General features: G+C 42.7%; 2 protein-coding genes across 2 annotated transcripts in view; one reads left to right on the forward strand and one right to left on the reverse strand.

Moving 5' to 3' along the window:
* The first annotated feature begins 609 nt into the window (after positions 1-609).
* Positions 610-25,133, forward strand: PUS10 (pseudouridine synthase 10). The gene is made up of 18 exons (XM_066316571.1): positions 610-749; positions 1,451-1,587; positions 2,565-2,831; positions 4,183-4,269; positions 8,374-8,408; positions 8,858-8,969; positions 10,569-10,630; positions 13,139-13,184; positions 15,356-15,420; positions 15,842-15,927; positions 18,045-18,170; positions 18,984-19,040; positions 19,943-20,019; positions 20,113-20,168; positions 20,289-20,406; positions 21,509-21,651; positions 22,208-22,307; positions 22,549-25,133. The coding sequence occupies exons 1-18, from the start codon at positions 737-739 to the stop codon at positions 22,585-22,587; spliced, it is 1,626 nt and encodes a 541-aa protein (XP_066172668.1). The 5' UTR covers positions 610-736; the 3' UTR covers positions 22,588-25,133.
* REL (REL proto-oncogene, NF-kB subunit) overlaps positions 24,946-27,753 on the reverse strand; it is a 29,521-nt gene continuing 26,713 nt past the window's right edge. Inside the window, exon 10 of the mRNA XM_066316570.1 lies at positions 24,946-27,538. Coding sequence (XP_066172667.1) covers positions 26,811-27,538 — 728 coding nt within the window. The 3' untranslated portion in view covers positions 24,946-26,810. The remainder of the gene's footprint in view (positions 27,539-27,753) is intronic.

The following is a 27,753-nucleotide window of genomic DNA, read 5'->3' on the forward strand; positions in this document are numbered from 1 at the left end:
TGGGAAACGGGAAACGGGGGTGGGAATGGGAATGGGAGCGGGAACGGGACCGCGAGCGGGAATGGGAGCGAGAGCCGGAATGCGAATGGAGCGGGAACGGAGCCGGAACGCGGGTCCTGAGCCCCTCCTCCCCTCACGTATGAGGGTTCCGGAGCTCCACCCTGAGGTGCTGGGCCGGAGCAGGGTCCCCGATTGCTCCCCCAACATTACCAGCAAATGTCAGGAATATTGCCACTTTTGCCCATATGCGCCACACAGTGCCGGTATTTAAGTCTCATGGAGGTGAATTGAGGTGGCAGTTTCCTAAAAGCATGTTTGTTCCTGTTTGAAGCGGCTTTAAAGTTTTCCAGGTAGCCCTTGGTTTTTACAACTTACCATAAGGCATCCAAAACCAGGACTAACGAAACTCATAGAATTAATAACTTTGTAAAAACCTGTGGAGGTTTTCCATGGCTGTAGTATTTCTATGCGAGGTCCTCCTGAGCTGGGTTGGATATTGCAGGTGTAAGAGCCTTTGGCTGGCGTGGAGAACACGGATACACATCCCTTGGGGCACAACAACTAGGAGAGTATCAAATGTTGCCTACAGGAGCTAAGCCAACAGCAAAATCAAGTGGTTCATTTGTACTGTGGAATTCCTTGCTGAATTTATTCCCGCTTTGGGTGACAATGGACTCATTAAACCTTTGGTCTGAACGACTGTGATTATCCTGATTTGCCTCCTGAAATTTCCTAGATGTCCAGTAAGGGTGAGCACTTCACTGGGAATCTCTTAAAAACAAAAAAAAAAACCCCACCCCTGAGTTCTACCCCTTCACAAAATTTTGGCAAAAAAACCCCCCAACTCAGTCTTTTCTAAAGTTCTGGGCAGAGAGAATGACAGGAACCAAATTAGCCTTGATATTTTAGGGGTGAAAAAAAAAGCGTGGGATTTCTCACAAAAACTTGAGTCCTGTATTGAGAAGGGAAATACATCTTTAAAAAAATGAAGGAGTTTTGTGTGACCAAAGGAGATGGCTTGAGGTTCTTATTTTTTTTTCTTGTGATTTTAATGCACTTATTCTTTAGTCACTGCAATTTTAGGAGGAATTCCCATTTTAAATTTGCCTTAATATGTCTTAGCTCCACCCTCTTTTATTCAGTAAAGATCAGCATGTCATGTACTTTATCCAAGATAAAACTGGGCAAAAAGCTCAGTTCCCTTGTCAGAACTTGAGCTCAGGTTTTCTAGGAAAAACCTAAGAAACAGAGAAGACCAAAAGTGGTCTTTTGAGGTTGGTCTTCCACTTCTCTTGTGCCTGTGATTTAAAACAACCATGTCTCCCACATTAAAATTCCGGTTACTTTAAATATGGTGCAGTTAAGTCTCAGCTGAGTCCTTTTATTGTTGAATTGCTGAACTGTGTTTGTTCTGAGCTTTTCTTTTTGACTTCTCTCTGTTGAATTTTAGATTTGCCCAGCATGTCTTCACTAGCAGAGAAGGACAGACCAATTGTCCAGCTCTTACTCAACACTGGCACTTGCCCACGGTGTGTTTTGAGGTTCTGCTGTGTGGGATCCCAGATGCTCTATAGACATCCACACAAGGTTTGTCTTTAGTTGTGTTCTTGGGCTCTTGGCCTGAAAGGAAAAGGAGTTATGTAAAACTGTGCTTTTTCCTTTACTGCAAAGGGAATTTCCTTTACCTGGAATTGCAGAAGTGGTTGGGGGATGCAACTGAAGAGTTGCAGAGTGAAGGTTAAGGATAAATCAGAGAAACACAGTGTTGTCAGGCATCTGTCTTAGCTTTCTCTAGTCCCCTGTCTTTATGCTTGTGTCTGCTGGTGTCTGTCTTGATTGTTTTATCTTTGCTCAAGTATAGACTCTGCACAATCCATTTTTAACATCTTTCTTCCCTGTCCTTTTCCATTTTTTATCAGTTATTTGAGTGTTCGTTCATTGTGCCGTTTTTTTATCCTTTTGCATCTCTGCCTGACTTTCCTGAGTTGCAACAACACAGTAGCTGCTGTCTTCTTTACTGAAAACCCTGTAGGGAATATTTCTTCCTGAACTGTCTCTGATCCTTCCAGGAGTCAGAGACATGCAGGTAATTCTTAATTTTTGAAGGCTTCTCTCCTGGCACGAAGTCTTACTCTGCGTGTTTAATTTCACCCCAACCTGTGTCTGCTCTCTTTTCTTTTTATTATAGTGGCCAACTTCTTCCTGGACTAGTGGAGTTGAAGGAATTAAATTCTAACATAATCTAAATGACAAGAAAGCACTAAATGTCTCTTTTCATGGAATAGTGATGGGGCAAAGATAAATGTGTTTCTGCAAGCCAGGTCTGGAAAATGTTTTTGTTCTCGAATGATAAACATGTCTCTTCAGCAATATTTTCTCTGGAAATTTCTATTTTGAGAGAAATGCAGCTCGGAGCTGTTGAATTGTGTCTTAAAGATGTCTTTGGGTATAAATTCCATGTTAATTACCTACACTGAGCCTCAGCTGGAATAGTGCTGCCTTGGGGAGTTGTGTTTGTTAAAGAGGAGCAAACAACCACGGTGTGGTTCCTCTGTTTGTGTTAGGATCTGCTGAAGGAGTTGCAGGAATTTGTGAAGAACACCCAGGAGGAGGGAGACACAGTGTGTGTGGATGTGGCTGACCCACCTTGTAAGAGACTGAGACTGGAGCCCAGGGAAGAAGGTGCTGATGAGCTGCAGCACAACGGAGCCATCCCACAGCTCCCCTCAGCTGGTGATGGCAGTGCTGCCCTGGACAGCTCGGCTGGGAGCGTTTGCAACGTGTGTTTGGGGATTCTCCAGCAGTTCTGCGAGGCTGACTTTGTTAAAAAGGTAAACTTACAGCCTTTTGGGGTACTTTTTTGGAGCTGTGTATGTTGGGGCCTACAGGATAGAGCTGGTGACTAAAAGCACTGTGCAGTTTTTTTTTTTGTTTGTTTTTTTTTTTTTTTTTTTTTTTTTTTGTTTTTTTCCCAAAAGAAATGTTTTCTCTTTCTTTTGAAAGAAAGAGACCAGACAACTAGCCAAAACATTTGCCTGTTTTGAAGATTTGAAATGTAGATGGCAGAATCCTATTCCATCCTGCTCCTGGGCAGTGTTTGCACACCTCTGCAGCTGGGAAATTGCATCTGTGGTGGGACCAAATTTTGCCCAGGCTTTAAAAAAAATAACAGTCCATGTGCAATGGAATGACTGCAGGGAGCACACTTTCCTAAGAAAAGCATTAACAGATATGTGGTTACATGAATTTAGGAGATGACCTGAGGTTCAGCTGCTTTCAAGGAAAACCTCAGTGGAACAGGTGAACTCTCTTCACTTTTTGATGTGACAGGAAAATGAGGAGTCATCAAGTACTGTCCTCTGAACTACATGTTTCTAATACAGCATGAACCTGTCTTTATGAAGTACCACAGGGGAAGAAAATGTCTTGGTGATGCAACAGATAATATTATAATACTCCTGTTATAATAATGATATTATACAACAGACAATATTTTTATATTAACAGATAAGAGAGAAAATGTGAATTGGGAGAGAATGTGGGCACAGAGTCTTGCAAATGCCATCTCTGAGCAATTGCATTGCTCATGTGCCAAACTGAAATATCAGCTAGAAAACTCACACTGGCATCTGAGATATTTAACAGAGTTTTGATAGAAAAGGATTTGATTTAATAGCAGGAATGTATCCAAAATGGGAATAGACAGAAAGCATAATACCTGGTTTCTGTTGTTGCAGAACATAATTGTTTCTTTTTTTGTTTCCATGGGCAGAATATGTATCTTTTTACAGAATCCACTGCTAAGATTTAAGAGCTACTCTCTTCAGTAGCAATGGAGAATCTGACAGCACTTGTTAAGGCATCACAAAACATAATTATTTGATACATAAATTTCCTTATCAGAGATGCTGATTTCACTTAAAATTTCAATATACAATTGGTTCTGGCCTGAAAATAGTGAGTTTGGTTGTTGCATAACACCAAGGGTACTGTTGATTAGTAACTTCTTTTAACAGCACAGAAGAGCTCATGTTTCAATAAGCTGTTAGTGATTACTCTGGTTTGTATGTTGGACACCTCTCTAAGTGTGTGTTAACATGAATTCACAGTGATTGTTCTAGAAGAAAAATTATCACCTCAGTGCCATTACTTTGGTTTCATATTAAGCTCCTTCTCTTACAGGTGTGCCAAAAAGTTAATTCTGCTGACTACCAGTTCACCAGTTTTGTATTTTCCGTGTCATTGCCCCCACAGCTGTCTGTCAGGGAGGTAAGTAACTTAAATAATAACTTAAAGAATTAAATACATATTTAAGAAAGTAACTGTGGAGTGTGTGAGCTGGAGATGGTTTGATTTTTAATTGTTACTGTTCAAAAAAACCCAAAAGCCCATGCTGGAAGTGAAGTCTGCTTTCCCCTTCCTTGTGAGTATTATTGTAATTAATAAAGGGTCTGAGTCACTTCAGTTTTCAGTTAGCCCAGGAATTACTTTCCATCTGAAGACCCAAAAGGAGTTTGTTGAAACCCTCAGTGAATTTTTCCCTTGGGTGCAGATGCCAGCCCTGCTCTGTGGATCCTGGAGACAGAGCTGCACAGCTGCTCCCTTTCCAGGGATAAATGACAATTGGCAGTGCAGAATGCAAATGAAGGAATTTGAGGATGAGCTCTTGAAGTGTCCAGCATTTTAAATTATGGGAAAATAATACACTTAGTCACTTAGTTGTGAGATATTTTGCAGTCTTCCTCTGCTTCCTGATATAAAATGATCAAAAATGATTACTGTTCTAAAAGTGATGGAAAAGTGGTGGAAGCTTCAGTGAACATGGCAGAAAGAAGTGTAGATGGTTGGATTTCTGTGTAAAGCTGTGGTGAGGTCTCTCCTGCTCCCACACAGTTTGGTAAATAATCTCCTGCACGTGTAGTGGTGATTTGTGCTGTTAGTTGTGGCATCTTGGGCAAGTGCCACTGTAAGAGCTAACAAATATTCTACTCCTGAATCTTCTGGAGCATAAGATCCTCTACTTCCCATCTTAAATTGAGCACACTTGGTGTGTTTGCTTTGTCCTTTCTGGCTGGATGAACCTCCCAGATTCCCATTTTGGTTTTTGATGCCTGCAACAAAGGAGGTCTGTCAAAAAGCACTTTCAAGGCTGGGTGAGTCTTGGGATGCCTGTGATGGGCAAGCCCCAAACGAAGGTCAGACTTTACCAAGTTTTCCTGCAGCCTGAAGCCCGGTGTGAGCCGAGGTGATCCAAGAGCGGCTGATGTTTGCAGAAGCCTCGGTAGAGGGTGGTGTTGCATTGCAGTTCAGGAGAGGGATGTCCTCACTGCCGGGGGCTGCGGTGCTGGGGACAGCCAAGGGAGTCAGAGTTCTTCTGTGGGCCCACAAATCAATAGATGGAGTGAAATGAGTGAGTAGGAAGCTCCCAAACTGGATCTGTTCCCTTTGGAAGCACTTTTAGTTCGACTAGGGAAAGGTTTGGATTAAGTAGTTTCTGCTGTCCCTTCTATTCCATGCCTCCAGTCTTGTGGAATGCTAAAGCAGCTGTTTGCTCCAGCTGCAGGGAGGAAGAACTTTAAAAATCTTGGGGCTTTATTTACCTCCTATCTGTTTATCACTTAAAAATAAATAGGTGAGAACCTGTTTTACAGCCACAGAAAAGCACCAATACAGGATATAAAAACGCCTGAAAATATCAGAGTCAGATATCAGAATATCTCAGCATGCTTTGTGCTGAAAAGAGGTTTTTTGTTAAATTCTGCTTTTAATTCTTTGACCTGCTGTGTACAAGAACATATAGAATCCTATCATCAAAGAGCAGCTTCTCTCCCACTGCCCTCTGGTGTGACACACAGATTTTCCCCATCATTTTTTTAACAACAACAACAAAAAAAAAGAAAATCAGAAACTGCCTTTCAGTATTACCTCCATCTCATTTAATTATGACAGTTGTCATCCTGCCAAGTCTAAAATGTATGAGAGGAGCTGGAGAAGAGCGGGACATAAAATCTACATTTGCATAGTATTTGTATCTGTGATGCAAGGAAGCAATTGCTTGCTTCCACAAGGAGGAGATTTGATTGAAATAAATCATAAATACAGGAGTCCCAAGTTTATGTCAGACAGCTCTATTAGAATCTGAAGTGAGTCGTGCCCTTCAGAAGGGTGACTGCTGCCTCTGCCTGTGCTCTCACTCGTGATCCATCATCCTGGTGCTTGCTACAAGGACATGGATGCAAATAACATCTGTAGTCATTACTCCCTGTAGGGCTGCCTGTGCCTCATCCTGGAATTCCCCAGCTCCAAGCTCTTTTCTAATGCACTGAAACAATGCTGTGCCTGGGATTGCACATGGTATTTCAACTGTTGCCACTGTGCTCCCTCAGATAGCACCAGAATAATATCCTGCAGCTCGTAATCAATACAGTGCCTGGGCTGGTGTGTTCCAGAGGTGTGTTTGCTGCTGAGCATTGCCCTGCAGGCTTCAGCTCTGTAATGAGCATTTTTCATTTTCAAACCACTTCACAAACACGAAGTAATTACGAAGTAGAGGGACCTGATCCCCTGCTCCGTGTTCAGCAGGGGGAGAGTAGAGGGGTTTGGCTGTCTTGGTGGCTGAATGCAGTTTGGAATTCGGGATCTTTTGGCTTCTGTGCTTGCAGTACCCTCATGTATTGTTTCTCCTTAACTGAAGGGGGAAAGTAATTTCTTTAATTCACTTTCATCTTGGAAGTCAGGAGAGAGAGAGGGGATGAAATTTGACCTCTGGTCTCATTTTAGCATAGCTGCTCCCATTTTGTAGTTTTATTCCAAGAAGACAGGGAAGAGGAGTGAGATTAGCCTTTCCCTTAATCCCAAACATCCCAAACCTGCATGTGCTCTACATCAAGCCATGAGAGAGGTTTCTTTGTAAACTGGCATTTGTGAAATGCAGCTTCCTAGTCCCAGTTCTGTGGTTGTCACATCCTCTAGTTCAGAGCTACGCTCAAGGAATTTCAATTGAAGCTATTTTTATTTATGATTTTATCTGGGTTATTTTGCAAACAGGATTACAGTATACTTCAAGTGAAGCATCCTTACTCATACTGTCCTCAAATGCAGGATATTGAATCACAGTAGGTTGGAGCAAACAGGATTTCATCACTACAACTGCATTTGTTTTGTTCAACAGTGCGTGGGTTTGTGTATCGTGGATCTAACAAAGTTTGTGTCCTCCCTCCACTATTCCTCTTCCCTCTAACATTTCTATTTTTAGGGTTCCCTCATTCTTGTAAGTTGTACCAAATGAAGGATAATAGATTTATTTTGTTGATTGAGTTCCTTATCAGCATGGAAAAGGGATCTATGACGTGGTTCCGTCTGATATCCGTGTGGTCCTGGCCCTGCTTCCTGAAGTTTGAGACCTGTTTTCAAACCTCTTCCTTCGAGTGATTTCTTTGACAATGCACAGTGATTCTTTCAGCAGAGTTTGGGGGAGGTTATTCTTTAGGTATATGAAAAATAAAAGATGGGGAAGGGATTTAAAAGTCTGCAGCCTACAGACTGAAAACTGTTTCACTGTGTTGGTTTCAAATCAAACAACTTGATTTTTGGAATTCATCTTCAGTGAGGATGGTGACCCAGACTGACTGAATTACTTTAGTGGTTTCCTGCCTGTTGTAATGTTTTGTAGTTGTTGTTAGTAGAGAACTGAAAATGTTGTTGTGCTTCATTGTAGGAAGTTCTGAGAAAAGTTTTTCTCTTTTCACTAGCTGTTAATGAACTTGAGCATTTGTACTAAAAACTCCCTCTGATTTCTAGAATTATTCCTTCTATTCCTCGCCTTTTCTTTATTGAGCCTATTCCCCTAAACTAAATGATGTGTTTTAAATAAGGAGGGGAATTCTGTGATTACCATAAGAACAAGTACAATTTTATTTCCATTTGTAATAATGGATGGTAACTGAATTTGGGGCTTTATTAATTTATTTCAAACAGCTTTCAAATACTATTCATTTAGGCACCTTTTTTTTAATTTCTATATGGAAGATAACTGATCACTTAGAGTCATTTTGTAGTTACAGTACTAGTAGCAAGTTCCAAAGTGTTTAATGATGCTCTTTTTTTTTTTTTTTTTTTTTTTTTTTTTTTTTTTTTTTAGATAGGATTTGAGGTGAAGGGCAAAGTGATGTCTTAGGAATAAAAACTCACAGCCAATTCCATCTTTCCACTTCTGAAGCAAAAGCTAAATTCCTGATACTTCCTTTTAGTCGTGATTTTTTAAAACCCTTCTTTTGCAAAGAGTCTCTCAGATTGTTGGAAGCTCTGAGCCTTAATTCCACTTGCTTTTATTTTTTCCTCTCTTTTCCCTGGGCATGGCTGGTGACCTTGCAGCGTGCTGCTTGGCTGGGGATGAAGCAGCAGATGAGGTGAGCCATTGCTTTTGCTGTCTGTCAGTCTGACAAGAACTCTTCATGCAGACACCACTTCTCTAGATAAATGTTGATTTTATAGTCCAGTTACCTGATGCTTACAAAGAATAAGGTGGCAGCTGGGTTTTGTGTGTGCTTTGTTTTTTCTTTTTTTTTACCTGGTTTGAACTTTCATGGGGTTTCTTGTCTCTTTTGCTCTCTAAGTTCCCAGACAAGTGGTTTGAAACGCATCTCTCTCTTTCTCAGCTTTTCTCTGGGCAGCCTCTGAAAAGACTCTTGCAACTTTTGATCTCCCAGGAAGCTCTGGCATCAGTTTCCTCAGTGTGCAGGAAAAACTGAATCTGTTTTACATGGCAGTAGTTACTTAAGTTCCTCTTGAAATGTTGTATGTCATGCACCTATTTTTGACAGACCCCTGTGCAAGTTACTATTTCTTTGTGATTCAGAAATCTGGGCCTTCCCTTGCCTAAGGATGACATCGTTCAGCTGAAAGAAGCTTATAAGTGGATTATTCATCCCCAGTTGTCAGAAGAGTTGGGTGTTCCTGCTGATGGAAAGGTCTTGTATAAATAGCACTTTGTTTCTTCATTCTTTTTTCATACGTGTTTGTACGTGTGTATTTATACACTTATACACATAGTGGGGAAATAAAAATTTATCTTTTTTTACTGACTAAGAGAGAAACAAGTTGAGTGGCTTCTAAATTGTAAGGAAGAGCTGGGAGGAAGTTCTTTTAACCAGAGATCTCCAAGTAAGAGTCCTGAGGGGCCCAGTGTTCATTTTTGTACACACAGATCATTGCATCTTCTGAAACCACCACAGGCTTGTGCTAGATCTCTTGTGCTGCCAACCTCCTTTTGTTAATGAGACTTTTCCAGTTGTCTCCTGTTCCAGGATCCCTGTTTTGCAGAGGCTGAGGAAAGCTCACACATTTCCTTCCCTGCTCTCCTGTCACTGCCAGCACTCGCTACTGCTCTGGGAGCTCAGTTGTTCAGATTCTGTGGATAAAATAATTTTCTGAAATGTACTGAAAGAGAAAAGCCTGGTCCTTGTTCACTTTAATGGACACTAGAAATGAGCTTGTTGGGACCTGAAATAACTAAGTAGGCAATAGAAATGTTTTTTTTTTTCAAACTGTTTTCAAGTTGCAGATTCTGATTAATATCCTTAAAATCTTTCTGAAAGGCACTGACTGAACATGGCAATCAGGTGTTGCCAAATTCAGAAGCACCTTGAATCGTCTTGAATGTAAATTTTCTGCAGTCGTGGCTGTCTGTAGGTTTTACGTGTCACCAGCCATAACACTGACCCCAGGACTAGATTCACTTAATCTTTACGTTGATTTTTCTGCTTCCATAATAATTACAGGCTGTGTTTTTGCAGGAGTGCTAACTGAAAGTATCCCTTTTGTCTTAGTGAAGAAAATACCCCCTCAGTTACTCTGAAGATGGTCCAGGAAGAAACAAGCTTCCTACAAACCAAGTTAGCAAAAGCTCCACGCCACTTAGGCACAGAGCCACTGCAGACATCCCTGTACCACACAAGTTTTTGTAGTGCCCTTTATCTACAAGGCACTTGAATATTAGCCAGTCTTTTCAATAGCCCTCCTGAGGTGTTCTGGTATCTGAGTAACAGAAGTAATGAGCGTTGTTTGCCCAAGGCCAGAGAGGGAATTGGGGGAAGAATTGAGATTGCACTGGAGTTCCTGGGCTAGCTGTCAATCCACCAGGACATGTTGCCTTGCTTTGCCCCAAGGCCATGCAGGCATTGCAAAGAAGCCCCTGACAAAATCTTACGGTGGTGACTACTGCAGGGTTTTTATCTTTATTGCCCTCCTGGGAGGGCTCTGGGGTTTAGTGACCGTAATAGGCTTTGAGCCTTGGCTGCCTCTGCCTTGGCCCTGCACAGGATGGGGCCAGTGCAGGTCACTTATGGCTCTGAAGTGCTCTCACATCATCTTTGGTGACTTCAGAAAGGCAAACGCTGCTCTGGCACACCTTTTAATGTCTTTAAACGTAAATAAATGGGTTACTGTCTCTTTTGACTCTACTGTTTTCCTAAAACTGCAATATTGGGTGGGTGCTTGAGAATATCCTCCCTGGCTGTTCAAAAAACTATTACCACCTCCTTGTTCTTTTCTCTTTATTTTTAATTTAGAGTCTGTTTGAAGTTAGCGTGGTCTTTGCTCACCCAGAAACAGACGAGGAGTGCCATTTCCTGTAAGTTTTTCTACAAGTAACAAAAGATCTTTATCTAAATGTTGAGCAACATTGTTGGTTTGGATTTGTTACAGAGCACAATATGCAGTGTTTATATACTAGAATGTGGCCTGCATTTAGATTGCCTCATATCCACATGAAGTTGCAGAGCTTGAAGTTACACCGTCTCTCGCTAATTCTGCTCTTTAATGCCGATTTAAAAAATCATCTGGAATTCTGATTTGAACTCGAAGGAGAGCATTCAGATAAGTTCTTCAATTTCAGCTCTGCTCAAAGTCATTCTCGACATCATTTTTAAAAATTTCAGCCATGTAATTGCAAGTGGGGAAATCTTTGGAGGTCATACATAAGTTTTCCTGCTCCTATAGGACACATGGACAGGAGGAAAGGCTTTGAAGTGAGTTAATCCAACGTAGCTGATTGATGAAAACAAACAGAAATTATTGGCTGGTACTCTCAGCCTCTGGCCTGGCCCAGTAGAGCACCTGCTGTACATAAAGAAGCAAAATAGTTCTGTGAATTTAGCTGCCATTTAATCTGATTTCTTAAAATCTAGCTGTAGTATATTCTGGAAAATTAGGGTCACTCTTCCTGTTTGTTGATACTTCCTGAAAACCGAAAGTTTCACTCAGTTAATTTGCATCTGCAGCAACTTAAATCTTAGCATAGAAGGAAGTTCAGCAGAGACACCTCTGTTGAAACGTGAATTCATTTCTTGAGACTGGAGATTTCTCTTGCAGCCTTTATTTATTTCCTGATTTCTCTTCTGGCAATTTGTGGTATTGGAGTGCTCAATCCACCACCTTCTTGGTTTTCCACAACTGCATCTTTTTTTTTGTCTGGAGGCAGGGGATGAGGGAATAGAAGTTTGGGATGGAACCAGTGTTAGGAACAATTATTACCAGTGTTTGCTGAACATCTTTCCTTTCCAGCTTCTTCAAGACTGGGCAAAAGAGGGATAAAATTGTAAGGCCAAACTACAGTTCTAAATAATGGTTACTGCAATCCTGTAAAGAACTGAAGTGTTTCTGCATCCTGCACCCTTTTGTTCTAATTTATTTAATTTTACTTCCTTCCTCCAAAACCTCTTCGCTGGTATTTTCTGCTCATCCTTCCATCCTTTTTCTGGCATTTCAGGAGTATTGCAGTCGAGCATGTTACAGTGCCAGTGTTAGTGCTCCAAGCAGAGCAGCTGTAGAGGTGAAAGCTGTAAAGAAGCTCCATTCCACATTCCAATTACTGAGGTTTATTCCATTGACCTGGCAATATCCCTTTATTTGCCTTCTCTTTGTAGCATACTTAAACATCAATTAAGGTTTGAGACACTTTCTGAAGTAACAGCACATCACCTCACTTAATTACACAGTAGTTCCTGAGGTGCCAAGGCATTCTGCTTGTGTGAGTGGCTGGCTCTGGACACATTCTGAGGGAGTGCTTTGGTTTTCATGTAAACAGGGCAAATTTGGGAATTATCACAGTAGTAATGACAGTCATGGTTTCTGTGGAAGCAAAGTAGGACTTTGTCTCAACCTGGAGAACTCCAGGTGTGCTTTTGGATTGGATTTCCAAGCATGGATCTGCAGTTTCTCTCCTGTTCTTACACAGTTGTGTGGAGGTGGGTGTGCTGAAATGACCCATGGTTTGACATGAAAGACTGAATTGGCTCTTGTCAGTTCATGTTTAAGGGTAAGGTGATACTGAAATTTTGGAAGAGGGAGTTTGCATTGCTTTGGGTCATAGACTGGCCAGGGAAGTTGTTTGTGTAGTAGCAGCAAAACCTGCTTCCTTCGAGTCTGGAGGAGTTACAGAGGTGTTGAAAAGCACAAGCAAGAAATGATAAGTTGGGCTGGAGGTCAGAAATATCTCTGACTGCATACACAGAAATCCAGAAATCATCTCTGACTGCATACACAGAAATGCACTGATAGGAACAGCAACTTCTTCTACTCAGAAAAGGTGTTTCACTGACTTGGCTTTCACTTTCATGAAACAGCCAATAGTTTCCTTTCGAAGAGGCAAAGCACAAGTGGTGGTGAACACCTGGGGTTATTTTTTTAGTGGAAAATTGAATTTTCCTCTCCAGAGGGGACAGTTTGAATCTCAGGTTTGTAGTGGCCATTGTCTAAGAGTGGCAAGTACAGATTTCAAGGTGTCAGCAAATCTTGCCTAGAACTTAAAATATTAATCATGACCTTTATTGAGAAGGATGGGAAAGGATTGAAAGTGAAACTTGCGTGCTTTTCCATCCCATCTCAAATCTGACACATGGTATTGGTAAGAGCAGAAGAGCAGAGCTTTGTCCCTGATTTCTCTGGATCAAGCAATGCACATCTTGCACCTTTTGTGGTTTAGGATAAAGGGCATTTGAAAATCTGCTCTGAGCTAAGCTGTGGAAGTGAGACACTGGATGCATGGGTACAAAAAACCATTTACATGCCGTGCTTGTGAGTCTGTCTGTTTATTTCTTTCTCTGTAAGAGGAGCAGCTAATTTTCATTTCTGTGTTTAGGGCCACAACCTGCCCAGACTGTTTCAAACCAGCGAAGAACAAACAGGTAAGATCTCATAATTGTATTTCTGCTCTGACATTCAGAATTTCACAGCAGTAGCTACAACTTACCTGGGTATTCAGTCAGTGCTCAATGTCTGCTTTCTCCTCATCAAAAAGATCTCTAATTTTCAATTGCCTGAAAATAAAGTTGTCTGTTATCCACTTCACAATTCTCAGCTTAGGAAAACCAAGAGCTTGGTGCTTTTCTTTAGGTCGTTCATTTTCCAGGCATAATTTTAGGAAGGTTCTCTGTAAATACCTCCCTTAAGATCTAGGAGTTTGATTGTCATGCATTGAAAGCAGCATAAAGGATGATCCTCAAGTTCTCTGTGGGTGAAGCAGCTCAGGTAAGTCACATTGTGAAGATGAGACTCGGCTGCCAAAAGGGAGATGATCACACTGCAGTTTTCATGTGCTCTGATCTGAATGAAAGCCAGGGATACATGCAGGATGGTTTTATCCTGTCTGCCTCTGGAGAGGGGGGAAAGAAAAGGCACCTTGCCACTTGTTGCAGACCCTGAGCACGCACACAGCCATTGATGGGAAAAGGGACGTGCAAGGATAAAAAATCAGTTGGAGGGAAACTGATATGAGTGGGACAGTTGGTGTGATCAGAGGGAGAACAAGTAACTCCTGTCAGAAGCCATTGCAAGGCCTTTTATTCTTTCTGGTGAAGAGTCTGCCAATGTTTGGCAGAGGCAGGGTCTGGCCCTGGAATTCTGCTGAGTCTGCTCCACCTGACCAATAAATGCCACTAGTTTTTTTAGCAGGGTTATAGTGTTACAACTCACTGCTTGCTGCATTGCTGCCCTTTAAAAGGGGGAAAATCCCACATAAGGAGCTAAACCAGCAGGGCCTGGCTGTTAAATCTACACAGGCAACAAAATGTAGGGGAATCTAAAGAAAAATACCAGCTCTGAAGAGCTGTCAGAGGTCTGTCCTCACAAAGAAGCTGGGCTTCAAGGGCTGTGTTAATCAGAGAAGTGGTGTAAAATCTGGCTTGTGAAGGAAAATTTCTGTGCTGTCTCTGTAGATAGTTATTTAAACCTGCTGCTGCTTTCAGGTCTTTCCTGCTCATCTGTTCTATGAGAAAGGAAAGCGCTATCTTCTCTGATTTATGCTTAGAGGGAGAAAGAGCAGCTTTCCTGAAGACACCCAGGTACTCTTTAGAGCCAAGGCTTGAATTGTCCCAAACAGCAACCCAGTATTTTTTTTTCCCCAAATCCCCAATCCAGTTTGCAAAAAAGACACCATTAAATTGGAAATTCAGCGGGCACCCATCAGGGCAGTCCCAGGGCTGGAGCACTGGATGCCTGGGAGGGGAGGCTGAGGAACCTGGACGTCTTCAAGGTTTTTGGGGAGGATCCAACTCAATCTCCTCCTAGTGCTGAAGGAGATTATTGAGAGCAGGGAGCCAGGCTGGTCTGCACAGAGCGTGGTGGAAGGATGAGACACAGTGGGAATATGTTGAAATGAGAAGCTCAGAGGAGATGCAAGAGAAAACATTTTACCTTGAGGAAACAGAGTGGAGCAGGCTGTGGAGAGAGGGGCTGCAGGCTCCATCCCAGGTGGATTTCAAGACCTGACCATGATTGATTAGAAGGTCCATTTAGAGACCTTCTCCCATCCTCAGCCTCCCTAGAGCAGGATTTCACCTCAGCTGTTACAACACTTGCTCCTCCTGTCCCAGGAAGGTAAATTCTCGCTGGAGTGAGCCCAGCAGCAGCTGGCTGTGCACAGAGCTTGGCAGTCAGCTCCTGCTCTGCTGGCATTACTGCCTTTGCTGCAGCTTGGGAGTGGGAAGCTGCTTGCTTTCCACAGGAGGAACTGCCCAGCCCCACTGTTCAGAGCCCTTCGTTCTGAGAATCAATCAACTTTTGAACTTCAGAAACAGATTCCTACTCAACAGGCTTGTTTTCAGCTGAACTACCTGCCTGCTGTCAGACATAAAAGTTGGCCTTAGGTATATTTAACTCCTGAAAATGGAGCTGGTTTAGGTTTCTGTTCATGGATTTAGGATTCTGGTTTTAAACAGTTTTGCAAATTTGGACCTGGGCTCCCAAGTGAGCAGTGACAGAACTGCACATTGTAGGTTTCAGTGCTTCTTTATTCCTCAGGTATATCCTTGCTTTGCGTTTCTTAGTTCTTGACTCATTGTTTTATTTCACTGTGCAGTCTGTTTTCACCAGAATGGCAGTTATAAAAGCCCTGGAGAAGATAAAAGAAGAGGATTTTCTCAAGTAAGTATATACTGAAACTATTTCTTAGTACTGGGCTTTTGTATAGAATTGGGGAGGGGAGGAAAATATTCATTGTGTAAGTAGAGGTAGGATGGCTTTAAAAGAACTTCTGGTTGTTTAAATTCTTTTGCTTTACTGGTTAAAATGTGTTTTCTTTCTGGCAATAGAAAATGACTCCTGATCTTTTAATTAAAAGGATTATTTTGAGCTTTAGAATTTATAAGGTAAGCTTCCTTTTGCAAGAAACATTCCCATATTTCCAAAATGTTAGGAGTTGAGTTTTAAGAAAAGAGCAAGTGCTGTTGATATGGTAAAAAATCACACAGTGGGAGCAAAAAACAGGCACTTTTTACTGCTCTGGTGATGCTCCTTCGTGTTCTGGTATTGATAATGTTTTACTCTGTTTTTACTTTTAATACAGGCATTTTCCATGTCCCCCAAGTTCACCAAAGAACCTCTGTGATGCTCTGGAAATTCAGTGCAATAATGGTGCAGTTTTTGTGGCTGGTAAAGTGATCCCTTTCTTTGCTACTGTGTTGTGTTGTGTTGCCCTGAGACCCAGAGGATTCTTGCTGTTTGTTAATTCCTGTAATGAAGTGTGAGGAGCAAAGAAACAAGTGCAGCTCTATCCAAGAGTGGTTTGAAAGGGGAAGAAATTATATTTGGCCTTTGCTGAAGATATTATTTGGTCAAAAGTTAGAAATTAGAGATGCCCTCAGAGTAATGGTTTGGGAAAGGCACCTCCACACCAGCAAGCTCTCAGCAGTGCTGCTCACTTCCTTGGGGTTTGATTTGGAGTCAGAGGGTTTCACCGTCTGGATTTCTCCATTATCCCATCCCAAACTGCAAATCTTAATGAGATTGTGAAAGGTTTGGGTGAGACAGGTAGTGCAGCAACACTTGGGTGTCTCTGAGTTAAGATGATTTCACTTTTTTTTCATCTGCCTGCTGGAATATCTGCCATTCTTCTAGTCCTTTGTATGAACAACTGATTTAAATACATGCAAACTGATAATTATTAAAAAGAACCCAACCTGTAATTTAAATCCAACATACTGTGATGATAAAAATCCTGAATATAAAGAACTGGAAAATGAAAAAGTGCAGAAGTGAATGGCAGGGTAGTCCATGTTCTACATAGAACCATTCCTTATTTTTAATTACTGATTAGACAGTTAGATGTTCATTTTTGTGCATCCAAGATATCCAGTTCCTTTTAGGCTTTTCCAAACACGGTTTTATTTTAAGTTGCTTTATGGGATAGTTTTATCCGAATTCAACACTATGAAGAGCAAAACAGAGGGTTTGCTTTCTGCATGTCACTTAATACTGGTCTTGTCATTTAGAGTTTATATCTTGCTCCAACAAAAAAAAAAAAAAAAAAAAAAACAAAAAACCAACCAAACAAAAAAGCCCCACCAATCCAGACAAGTGTTTAATATTTGAAGAACTAAACCCAGAATAGAATTTATTGAGTACAGTGCAGATATTTTCCTTTTAATAAAGGAGATGGGATCTGAATTTGTAAGCACAACATTGTCCTCTTGACCTTTGGTGTTTAGTGATCGCTTCCCACCCTAACCTATTTTAAGGATTCAGGAACTGTCAAACCAAGAAACACCTTCTGTTTTTTTAAACCTACTCTGGTTCATATCAAAAGTTAAAATTATTAGAATGGGAAGCTGAGAGAACAACAACAAAAAAAAAGCAAACCTTATTCTCCTTTTTCTATTTTATGGAAAGAGAATTTAGCAGTGTGAGGCTGTATCTGAATGATGAGTCATCCTACTTTCATTCTTTGCCCCAGTGAAACTGTTACTCAGTTTCCCCATTTGTTTGTGTGGCTTTTTCTGCTGCTTGAACTGCAAAAAGGAAACATTGTTCAAGATAGGAAAATATGATGCGAAACCTCAAAGCCCTGAGCTGTCAGAGGCTCAAAGTAATGCACAGAGCTACTCTGAACTCTTTTTATTTTCTATTTGCAAGGTTTCAAGTTGAAAGCAGTTTAAGCAGGAGGTTGCTGCCTGGGCCTTTATGAATTATTTCCTTGCTTTGAGAATATTTTCAGTTCTTATCAAACCTGCCCATAAAAAACACTCATATTGGTTGTCCACATCAGGCTTTCTCTTTGGTTACAGCCTGTGATGGAAGTGCCATGAAAACGTCACTGGGACCATCCAAAGATGCCAATCTATTTACTTGGCACCTTTTCAAGGTTCCTGCCATTCCTCCTAATTTATTTTTGGAATTTTTTACTCCTTGCATAGTGTTCCTTGTAGTGAGCCAAAGCATTTTAGTTTGGGTTTCTTCTCTTAAGCCTTCAGACAATAGCAGAACTGGCTTGGAGGCTGGATTATTTCATACAGGGGAGTGATTCCTGGAGGCAGGACTGCAGCCACAGGCTCTCCAAGTCCAGCCCAAGTGGCCATCCTGGCTACTGCCACTCTCCTGGATGCAGCCACGTGTGTTCCACAGTGCTGGTGTAATGCTCCTGCCAGGAAACAAGCTCCAGCCTGTCAATTTATTTTCACAAAGCTCCTGTGCAAGTTCCATGTGCTGTACAAGACTGCAGCTTTCACTCATGGGTGTAGAACGATTAGAAGTACCATGATTGTCTTTTACAGGAAGATACAACAAATATTCCAGGAATTTACCTCAGACTCCCTGGATTATTGATGGAGAGCGGAAGCTGGAATCTTCAGTGGAAGAATTAATTTCAGAGCATCTAATGGCACAGTTCAAGGCAGACAGTAAGTATTTAGGAGATCCTTTACCATCCATAGTTTTCATCACTACTAGAAGATTTTTTTTGTGGTAGCTACCCACTTAATATGGGAGTATAATGGGAAAAAAAAAAGATCTTTCTTCATCCTTCTTGTTTCCTTCCAAGTTAAAGCTTGTAAACTTTATTTAGCTGTGATCTGGGAGTAATTAGATCCTTTTATCCCGCTAAAGTAGCTCTCAGTAGAGTTGCTGATGAAAATATGTCGGTTTCATGTGGTAGTGTTTTTGCTTAACCAAACTTCTTAACAGTTGGTAATTCATAAAAGGACTTGTACCAAGAAGGTTTTTGCCCCAGGATAGGATTTATTTCATAGGATCTGCCTGGTTTTCCACCTCTTCATATTTCTTACTTCGATTCATTTCTTTTCCTCAGTGTGTAAAGTTCCACAAGCTAAATGCTTATCCAGGGATTATCCAGATGAAATTATCACTGCCCATCATTTGTCATCTAACAGATGTGGAATTAGAGACATAGAAGGCCCAAGGAAAATTTGCATTAAATATGAGTTTGGAAAATCCCTGCTACTTCCCCCTCCTCTCCTCCCAGTGGATATGTTAGTCTGGTTGTAGCAGTGTCATTCAGACCAAGGAATTGGGAGTGCTCAGTGAAGAAACTTGGGAATAAATAGGAAATCCCACAGTTTGTAAAGTGCAGGCTCCAGTTTATAATGTAGATTTTGCAAATAAATTGAGAAAAAAATGTTTCACCTTTTAAAAGTTATAGAGATGATAGCAAATGTAAAATAAAAGCTCACTTGCCTTGTTCAAATCTGTTACAGGCTTTAATTTTAGTTCCTCTGGAAGAGAAGATGTGGATGTAAGGACACTAGGCAATGGTAAGGCTTGGAAGACCCCTTGTGAAAGACAGAGATGAAATGAGTGCATGGAGCTCCTCCAGCAGATCCTGCTGAATGCCCACTGTGTGTTGGAATTTTATCTCAGAACTATTTTAGTGAAATTTAGATATTTATTCCCAAAGACCAAACACCTTCATAAAACCCCTGAAACAGGAGACCTTTTTCAGTGGCCTTGGCTGCAGGGAAAGACATAGTTAGTTAAAAGTATGTTATTTTATTCACTCTCTACTTTTAAGCCATTTATGTCAGACTGGTTCCTCTCTTGTTTTCTGCTGGATCCTTCTAATTCCCTCACTGTGACTGTGGAGTGCGAGAGCCTGGTTTTCTTTTTGAACTTGAGTCCCTTTTAAAGGTCAGCTGCTTTCCAGCGTGCTGAAGCTGCTGTAGCCAAGGAAGGAAGGAAAGGAAAAATAAAAATGAACAATTGTGTGTTTCAGTAGCTGTCTGATTTGTAGTGTGATTCTTGGCATGCCTTGTGCTGGGGATTGTCCTGGCCCTGAGCACAGAGTTACAACTCTGGCAACAGATGTTGAGCTGAGGGAGTGGGATTTAACATTGCCGTGCACCTGGGCATTGCTGTAGGTGACAGAAAATAAGCTAATTAGCTTTTTTTCTTATTTTATTTTTTAATTAGCACGGACTTGTACAAGATGTCTTCTGGGAAGTCATAATTTGCACTTATTGCTGATACTGGGGTTTAGTAGCCAAAAAAAAGTCCCTTGTTTCTTCCCTTGCGTCTGATGCTCCAGCCCTCAGCCCGCCAGTCCTCTCCCTGTTTGTGTAACAGCAGACAGTCTTCACACCTTCCAGCTTTGCTGTGTAAATCCAGCACTAATTTAGAACAGCATGTTTCTGTGTTTTATGCCCGTGCCTGTTGCCAGGAAGGCCCTTTGCAATGGAGCTGGTGAATCCTCGCAGGATACATTTCACCGCCGAGGAGATGAAGAGGCTGCAGCAGGTAAATCACGGGCACCTCATGGAGCTCAGAAAGCACTTGCTGCCTCTCCAACCCAGCAGCTTTGCTAACTGATTGCTTTTTTAAATATCACAGGCAATTAATGACTCTTCAGACAAAATACAGGTTCGAGATTTGCAGCTTGTCACCAGGTCAGTGTTTATCGTCGCCAGTGAAGGATTTCAAAGCAACACTCGGGGAGCTGGGAAGTGTTCTTGCTCACAGCCTTGTATAATTATGCTTATCTTAAGTAATTAATTTCTTTTGTTTAGAGAGGCAATTGGTCGTATGAAGGAAGGTGAGGAGGAGAAGACAAAGACCTACAGTGCCTTGATATGGACAGACAAAGCAATACAGAGAGAAGACATCGCGTTTCTAGATGATATCAAGGTAGCAAGAGCTCTTGTTGCTCATTTAAATTGTACCTGTCCTGTGCCCTATGGAAGAGTTAAATACAGGCCATCCATGGGCCTATCTCTTGCTCTGTGCTTGAGGGTTTTTTTTGTTTTTTTTTTTTTTTTAAATCAGGATTTCTCTTGCTATAGGGACTTCCGCACCACCCTTCCTTCCCTCACCAGTCACTCCAGCAGGACAGGGTGGTTGGCTATCAGCAGAGACAACAAATTCTTGTGTAAAGTTCACCTTCTAAGAGACCAAATCCTGGGAGAGGAGGAAATCTGGCACCTGCACCCCCTTTTTTACCTTAGATAGTATCCTGTGTAAGTGAAAGGAGCAGAAAAGCTCTTTTGTTCTGCTCTAAAGCTGTTCTCCCACAGCTGAAACATTTTGGAGGTGGAAATATCTGTGTCAGAGTGCAAAGAGGCCTTAGGAAAGCTCAGCATGTGCAGGAATGAGAACTTTCTCCAGCTGTTGGCCTGATGGAGAAGTGGGTTCAGTTTTTGGTGTGTTGCACCATTCCTACAGGACTTGCCCATGAGCTCATTCTCAAAGCCATTACAGTTCAGGCAGACAACTGTTGGGAAGTCCTTCCTTTAGCTTCCCTTGCTGCTGAGAAGTTGCCTTTCAAACTGCTGCCTCTCCTTTGGGAAAGGGAGTTGGGAATGAACTTTTAAAATGACTGTTCTGAGATCTCATCTCATTTAAAGTTTTTTTCCCTTCAGTTTTATTTCTAGGGGGTTGGCTATAGTTTAGACAAAGCATTTTGCGGGTAGGATTTTTTTTTTTCCTGATTGCCCTGAGGCTCTGAGTGAGCTGCTAAATCCTGGAGTCATTCCAGCAAAGGGCTATGGAGATTTCAAGGTTATTCCTCTGTATTTGTGATTCCATCAGTTTGTGTTCACGTGAGGCCTCCTTTGGCCTCTGAGGGCTATCCTTTTACTTTGATAAACTTGGAAAAAAACCGGTCTTGCCTTGAGCTTACTCAGCCACCAGAACACAAGATGACATAGATGGGCCTGGTTAACAACACACACCATTCCTACAGCATTTGCACGTTTCCTTCCTCATGTTTTTTGGTCCCTTCTTGCACCAGGAGCTAAAGCTGGAGCAGAAGACCCCTCTGCGGGTGCTGCACCGGCGGCCTCTGGCCGTGCGCCGCCGCCTCATCCACACCATGAGCTCCGAGTACATCGACCAGCACCACTTCCGCCTGCACCTCAAGACTCAGGCAGGAACGTATCCTTGGGTGCCCTGCCACCAGGCACTGCTTCCTGCTGGGAGGGATGGGGGTAATGGGAAGTTTCCTGCTCGGGTGGCTGCGGTGTTTAGGGATCCCTGCTCTCCTGCAGTGGTGTCGCTGCACGGTATTTGCTTCACAGTTTCACATTGGAGTTTTCATTGAGGGTGTGACAGGTATAAAAATGTGCTGGTTAAAATATACTACAGCTTTTTCTAGTTTAACTGAAATTTAAGTGAAAACTTTTCAGCTCCAAAAACGACCTTTTCCACAATATTTAATGCCCTTCAGTGCAGGCTGGAGATCGTTGCTACGTATAAGTTAGTTTAGTGCTAAATTCACTGCTCAGTTTGGAATGAAACAAAACAAAGGTCAGCAGTGCAGTTTTTGGCACCTGAGTCAGAAGCAAGGAATTAGGTGCTCTCCTAAAGATAGGTATGGGCTTAACAGGATATTAAATAAGATATTACTTAAGAGTAGAAAAAACCCACTTCTTTTTTTTCCCTCTTGATTTCTTTGGTGTGGAATCCACTACTCCTTAGCCAGCATTTCCAGCTACATTAAAGAGTTTGTGCATGGAGACTTTGGGAGAACAAAGCCCAACATTGGGTCCCTTCTGAACAGAACTGCTGACATTCTGGAGCTGGATGTAGAAGTAAGTTGGTTGTTGTTTTGTCTTTCCTGGAAATTACTGAGGGAGTTGCCCTGATGAGATGCTTTTCATGGAATTGCTGTAAGTGGATCAGCACAGGAGACGTTCCCTACTGCTACTCTCCTTTGTAAATGCAGCCCAACAGACAGTGATGCTGCCAAGTAGTAGCAAAAGGAGTTGTGATTCTTTTCATATCTGTAAAATACCCACTCTGCTGCCTTTTTTCTCCCCTCTGCTATTTTAGTCTGTTGATGTTGACTGGCCTCCAACTCTGGCTGATTAATTTCTGGAGCTGGGATGAGGAAGCAGCAGCTGGTGACCAGACACTGTGCAGTGTTACAGCCTGGGTGCCAAGGGTGTCCCTGGAACATTTGGATCATGTTGATCTGCCAAAGGATACCTTTGGGCTCTACTTTACCCATGGTGGACCAGGTAGTGTTGGTTCAATCTCTAGCCTTACTTTTATTTCTTCTGTACATAAAAAGATTCTGGGGAAGCCAGTGTATATAACCCTCCATCAAGCCAGATTTTATTTTAAACTCTTTTTATATCGGATACTACAGCTTTCCTTTTGTGGATACATGTAACATGGAGTTATCTGAAACCCAGTCTCAGCTTTTTCTGAGCAGTTCATGCAGGAAATGCCAAAATCCAGGGAGACTGCAGCAAGTTTGCCTGAGACACTGACTGCTTTTTGGTCAGTGGCAGAAGAGATGAGCAAATTTGTCTCTCTGAGTGCTTTTCAAAAGGGAAAAAAAAGTTTTCAGAGGAAAACTTTGCACTGAAAACCAAGTTTTTCTCATTTAAAAACATTGGGGATGCTTCCTAGAAACAAGAGTTGAGGCCTCATCAGCCCTTTTGAGTAGGAATTCCCCAGTGAGTCACAACAGAAAGACTGGGAACTCCTGGCAGTGGTGCATGATGGGACTCTAAAGAAAAACAGGAATACCGAGAATGTTAGAGTGCAGGCAGAAACAAAAGCTACCACAGGATGGTGGTATCAAGAGAGAGAGATAAAAAGCTGTGATTTAGCAGCCTAATAAATTTTTTCTTGTACCTCACCTTGGATGGATGCCTGGAAGAGCTGAACACAGCCTAGGAACTCACATGGAATAGGGCAGATCTGATGTTTGCTTTGGTTCTTTTAAATATTTCTTACTAAGCACCACCTACAGCTTTAGGAAGTCATTTTTAATACCTGTATCATGTTAATCCATGAGGGAGGCGTTTCCCTGAAGCACAGAAGAGGGTTAAACTATGAACAAAAAATTCAGGCTTGAAATTTCAGAGCTCTTTGTTAACATTTTGGGAATAAAGAGAGTAACATTTGCCAAGACAAGGGGACAGGGAGGATGACTGGGATGTCTTCCCTTGAATTCAGTGATGCTGAAACCAGTTCCATGAGAGCTTGAGATGGAGGCTCTAAAAGTGTTAATTTTAAGGAGCTCCTTTAAGGCTCTGCCTCTGCTGGGCTGTCAAAACTTGTGTCTGTAATGTAAGTAATTCAGAAACTCCTGTTTTTCTAACACAAAAATTTGATTCAGACAGCAATATTATTTTTGGTATTAATATTAAAGCTCTTATGAGCAACAGATTCCATGAGTAGTTCTCAGATAATAATCTGCAGCTAGGAAGGAAATGTCATTAATGATGGAAAACCAGAGCAACTGAATTCAGAAAACAAAAGAGAATTTCGTATCTGTGCGATTTCTTAAATTTTACAGTGAGGTAAAATATGATTTAGAAATTCCATAAGCTACAAGGGGGGAAAAAAAGTCAACAAGACTGTGCTCTCTGGACACAACAGGCATGGGAAGAGCTGTTCCAAGGGGAAATGCAGCCAAAAGAGGGAAGAGAGAAGGGGCTGCTGCAGTAGTGCCAAGGACACAGGAAGCTCTTCCCTCTGCAGCTCCTGCTGCACATGGGGATCTCAGGCAGAATCCGGGATAAACAGGGCCATAAAGATGACCCTCAGTGTGCTGAGTCTGACCTCTTCTCTGGACAAGGTGGAGAGCTCCTCTCAAAATTCCCAGGCTGTTTGTTTTTACAGTAAATCTGAAGTGTCCAAACAGGGGTGGAAGCTGATTTGCAGATATTCCTGAGCTCTTGAGGCAGTTCCTGGGCACCTGTCAATAATCTGGGGTCTGAACTTTGTTTCCAGTCCAGTTTTGGAACCACCACGTACTGAATATTGCAGCAATAATATTCATGTTGTACTTGGACTTTCATCTGGTTTTTAGTAGTATTTTTGTGAGTGCTCAAACTAAGTGTTTTGTGAGAGCCAGATTTCCTCTTGCATTTCCCCAGCCAGACAGCTCTAATGCCTCCCCTCTGCATTTTCATTTTGCGTCAGCTCAGCTGGGCCTGGAGAAAGCTGTACCAGCAACACAGCTCAGCCAAAAGCATCTGTGCCCTTGTCCCCTCTGCCTAAAAACCCAACAGCTCTGCCACAAAACCTGCTGAGGCAGATGAGCCCTCACATGCTTTGAGGTTTTATAGTGGCCACTAGCAAGAGGGAACAGAAAATGCCCCAAAAAACCCGAGGATAAGCAACCAATAACCTACCTTGTCCTTTTTCCCTGCCTTCCCCGTGGTGAGGGATCTCACGAAGCTGAGGAGGTTGCAGAAGCTGAGCACTTGGTATAACCAGTTTTTTTTTAATTACCAAACCAACTCGTTTACAAAGGAAAACAAAGTTTGAAAATATTTAATTATACAGTAAAAACAAATTGTACTATAAAGAGCTTTCTATGAAGTGAGTAAAATGTTTACATTTAATATACTTAAAACTGAGAACTTAAAAAAATTGAATAAACAACACGTTTCAAACTTTCTGTGTATTTCTTTGGTCTTTCTCTTGTTTAAGAGTGTGGAGGAGAGGTGCAGGAGTGAGGGAAAATTGCTTTATAACAAGGAGAGTCAATTCATTTCGTTGTGCACCTTGAGTTAGGGGAAGCAGTTTCCAAAGTTCACCTGACTGTCAGGCCTGTGTGATGGAATTCCAGCAGCAGCACTGGAGTATTCCCTGTGCAATGGATTCCTGCTTTCCTGTAAGCCACAGAGGGGCTCTGGAGCACCTCTCCTTGTGTACAGCTCGACATTTCAAGTGGCTTTTTTGATCTGGGGCAATGGGTTTTGGACAGTTTACTGCCTTTTTTTTTTTTTTGTTGCTGCTCTCATTGTGCAGTTTTATGTCACCAAAAGGTAACAAGGGAGACCCTTAAGCCTTATCTGCCCTAAAGAGCAGCTGTGTCACTTAAGAAATACTCAGACATTTCTCTGTGTTGCTTCTTAAAAAATAACAGCATAGTAAAGTAGCCAAGGCCAGAGTGTCATACCCAGGCAGATACCTCCAGCTGGAGGTGTCAGAACAGCTCCTGCTCAGGCTAAGAGCGAAGACTGGGAATCAGGTGGGAGGGAAGAAGTTCTGGTTCCTGATACAGAGGATAGAGGAGTGTTTTTAATTAGTACTGGCTGAAATGGCTTCAAAAGTTGTTAATAGAGGTGAGGCTGCACCGAGGCAGCCTCTGGCTTTGCCCTCCTGGGAGGGGGTGGTGCTGGGGAGGCAGGATCTGAGCCGCCTTTGAAGCAGTCACTTGCATAGCAGGAAACTGCCGGGATACCTGAGGAAAGTCAGGGGGTACTTTGGCTCCAGAGATTTCTGCCTTTCCAATCTCACTCACATCGCAGCTACACACTCACACGGCTTGCAGAGCAATAACAGCTTCATTCCTAAAGCAACAGGGGCGTGGCTGTTAAAATAGTGCACTCTGGATGAAGTGCAGCCAAGTCCTCACTTTCTGTTCCTTCTCTTGTGCAGTGATTTCCTTTACAACAGAGCTGGACTATTTAAAAACTCAAACCTTCCGGTCTTTTTAAATATATCTAACAATGACATAGTCATTAAAAAAATTTACGAGTAAATTTGCCTTCAAAGCAAATGGAGTGTGGTGACAGCGTGGAAAATCAATACGTGTTCTCATTTTAGGAGAAGAATATTTATAGAAAGGGGGTTAAAAACCTAAACCTTTCAAGTAAGTTGAGCAGAACTCAGATGTCATTCATTAGATGAGACTGAACTAGAGTGCTCATGAGCAGGGTTTTTTTTCCCCCAATTTCTGTCCTATCAAAATTTAAATTTAATCTCTATAGCAAAAATGGCTATTTCAAAACAACTTTAACCCTGTGAAGTATTGGAAATTTTAACCCTTCTGAAGATGCCAGCTTTTACAGTCCCCAAAGGTAAGGAAGCTTTAAGTGTTAACAGTTCCCACTTCCAACAGTGCAAAAATACATCTATAAGGTACTTTCAAGGTACAGAAACCCAAAACCCTACTCCCACCTCCGTCTTTACGGGCACCCCTATGGGCTGCAATAAATAACCTTTAAGTTAGATCACGAAACTTGCACAGCAACATTCTGAAAGAGAAAGCAGGGACTCCAGAAGGGTAAATGAATCCTCTCCACGCAGCAGCACCCCGGGAGCTCTACGTACCCAGCGCCGGCTCACGGGTTATAGCTCTGTAAAATGTTATCGAAGGAGAAGGACTGATAGAACTCGTCAGTGTGGACACCGTCGGCGTCATAGAACTGGCTGTCTGCCAGGCCGCCCTGGTGGCCGCTGGACAGTCTGGGTTCGCTCAGCACCTCCTGGTCGAGGAAGCTGTAAGAGGGGTGGCCCAGGCCGGACTGCGAGGCGAAAGCGGCGGCTCCGCTGCCCGCGTTGGGCCCGGCCGAGGACAGCTGCAGCTGCTGCCGGTGGCTGCTCGCGTTCAGCACGGCGTTGAACTTCTCCAGGCTGAAGCTGCTGCAGTTCATGTCGTCCGTGTCCATGCCCAGCACGCCGGCGCTGGAGGCGGCGCCGCCGGGGAGGCTCTGCAGCTCGGCCGACATCCCCTCGGCTCCCTGCCCGTTCGTGCCGCTGTAGGTCCGGAAGAAACCCGAATCCTTGTCGTCGGGCCAGGCCAGGGCGCTGTCGTGGAAGGCCGGGAGGGAGCCGCTGCCCGCGGCGCTGGGCTGGGGCTCGGCGGAGAAGCTGCTGGGCGGCTGGGAGCCGAGGAGGCCGGCCGAGGGCGGGGAGCTGTGCAGCCAGCACGGGGACAGCACGTCCTGCTTGCCCGGCCCCACCGCCGGCGGCTGCGCCAGCGGCGGGCAGCCGGGGAACAGCTGGCTCGCGTTGGACAGGGCTCCTAGCGCCGGCGGCAGCATCAGCATGGAGGAAAACACGTTTGGTTCTAGGAGAGAACGCCACTTGTCAGGGTTTTTTGTGTTTTGTGTTTTTGTTTTTTTTTTTTTTTTTTTTTCAAATCGCAAATGGTAAAAAGCAAAGGAAAGGCAGCAAGATTGTACGGGTATTTGTACTGTCTACTCGCTTCACTGCTGTCCAGGATGGACTCCAGAGTTCTGGGCAGCAGCAAGAGAGCTGCCCTACCTCACCCCTCTATGGCCC

Source organism: Sylvia atricapilla, chromosome 3 (genome assembly GCF_009819655.1).
Source record: "Sylvia atricapilla isolate bSylAtr1 chromosome 3, bSylAtr1.pri, whole genome shotgun sequence".
Lineage (NCBI taxonomy): Eukaryota > Metazoa > Chordata > Aves > Passeriformes > Sylviidae > Sylvia > Sylvia atricapilla.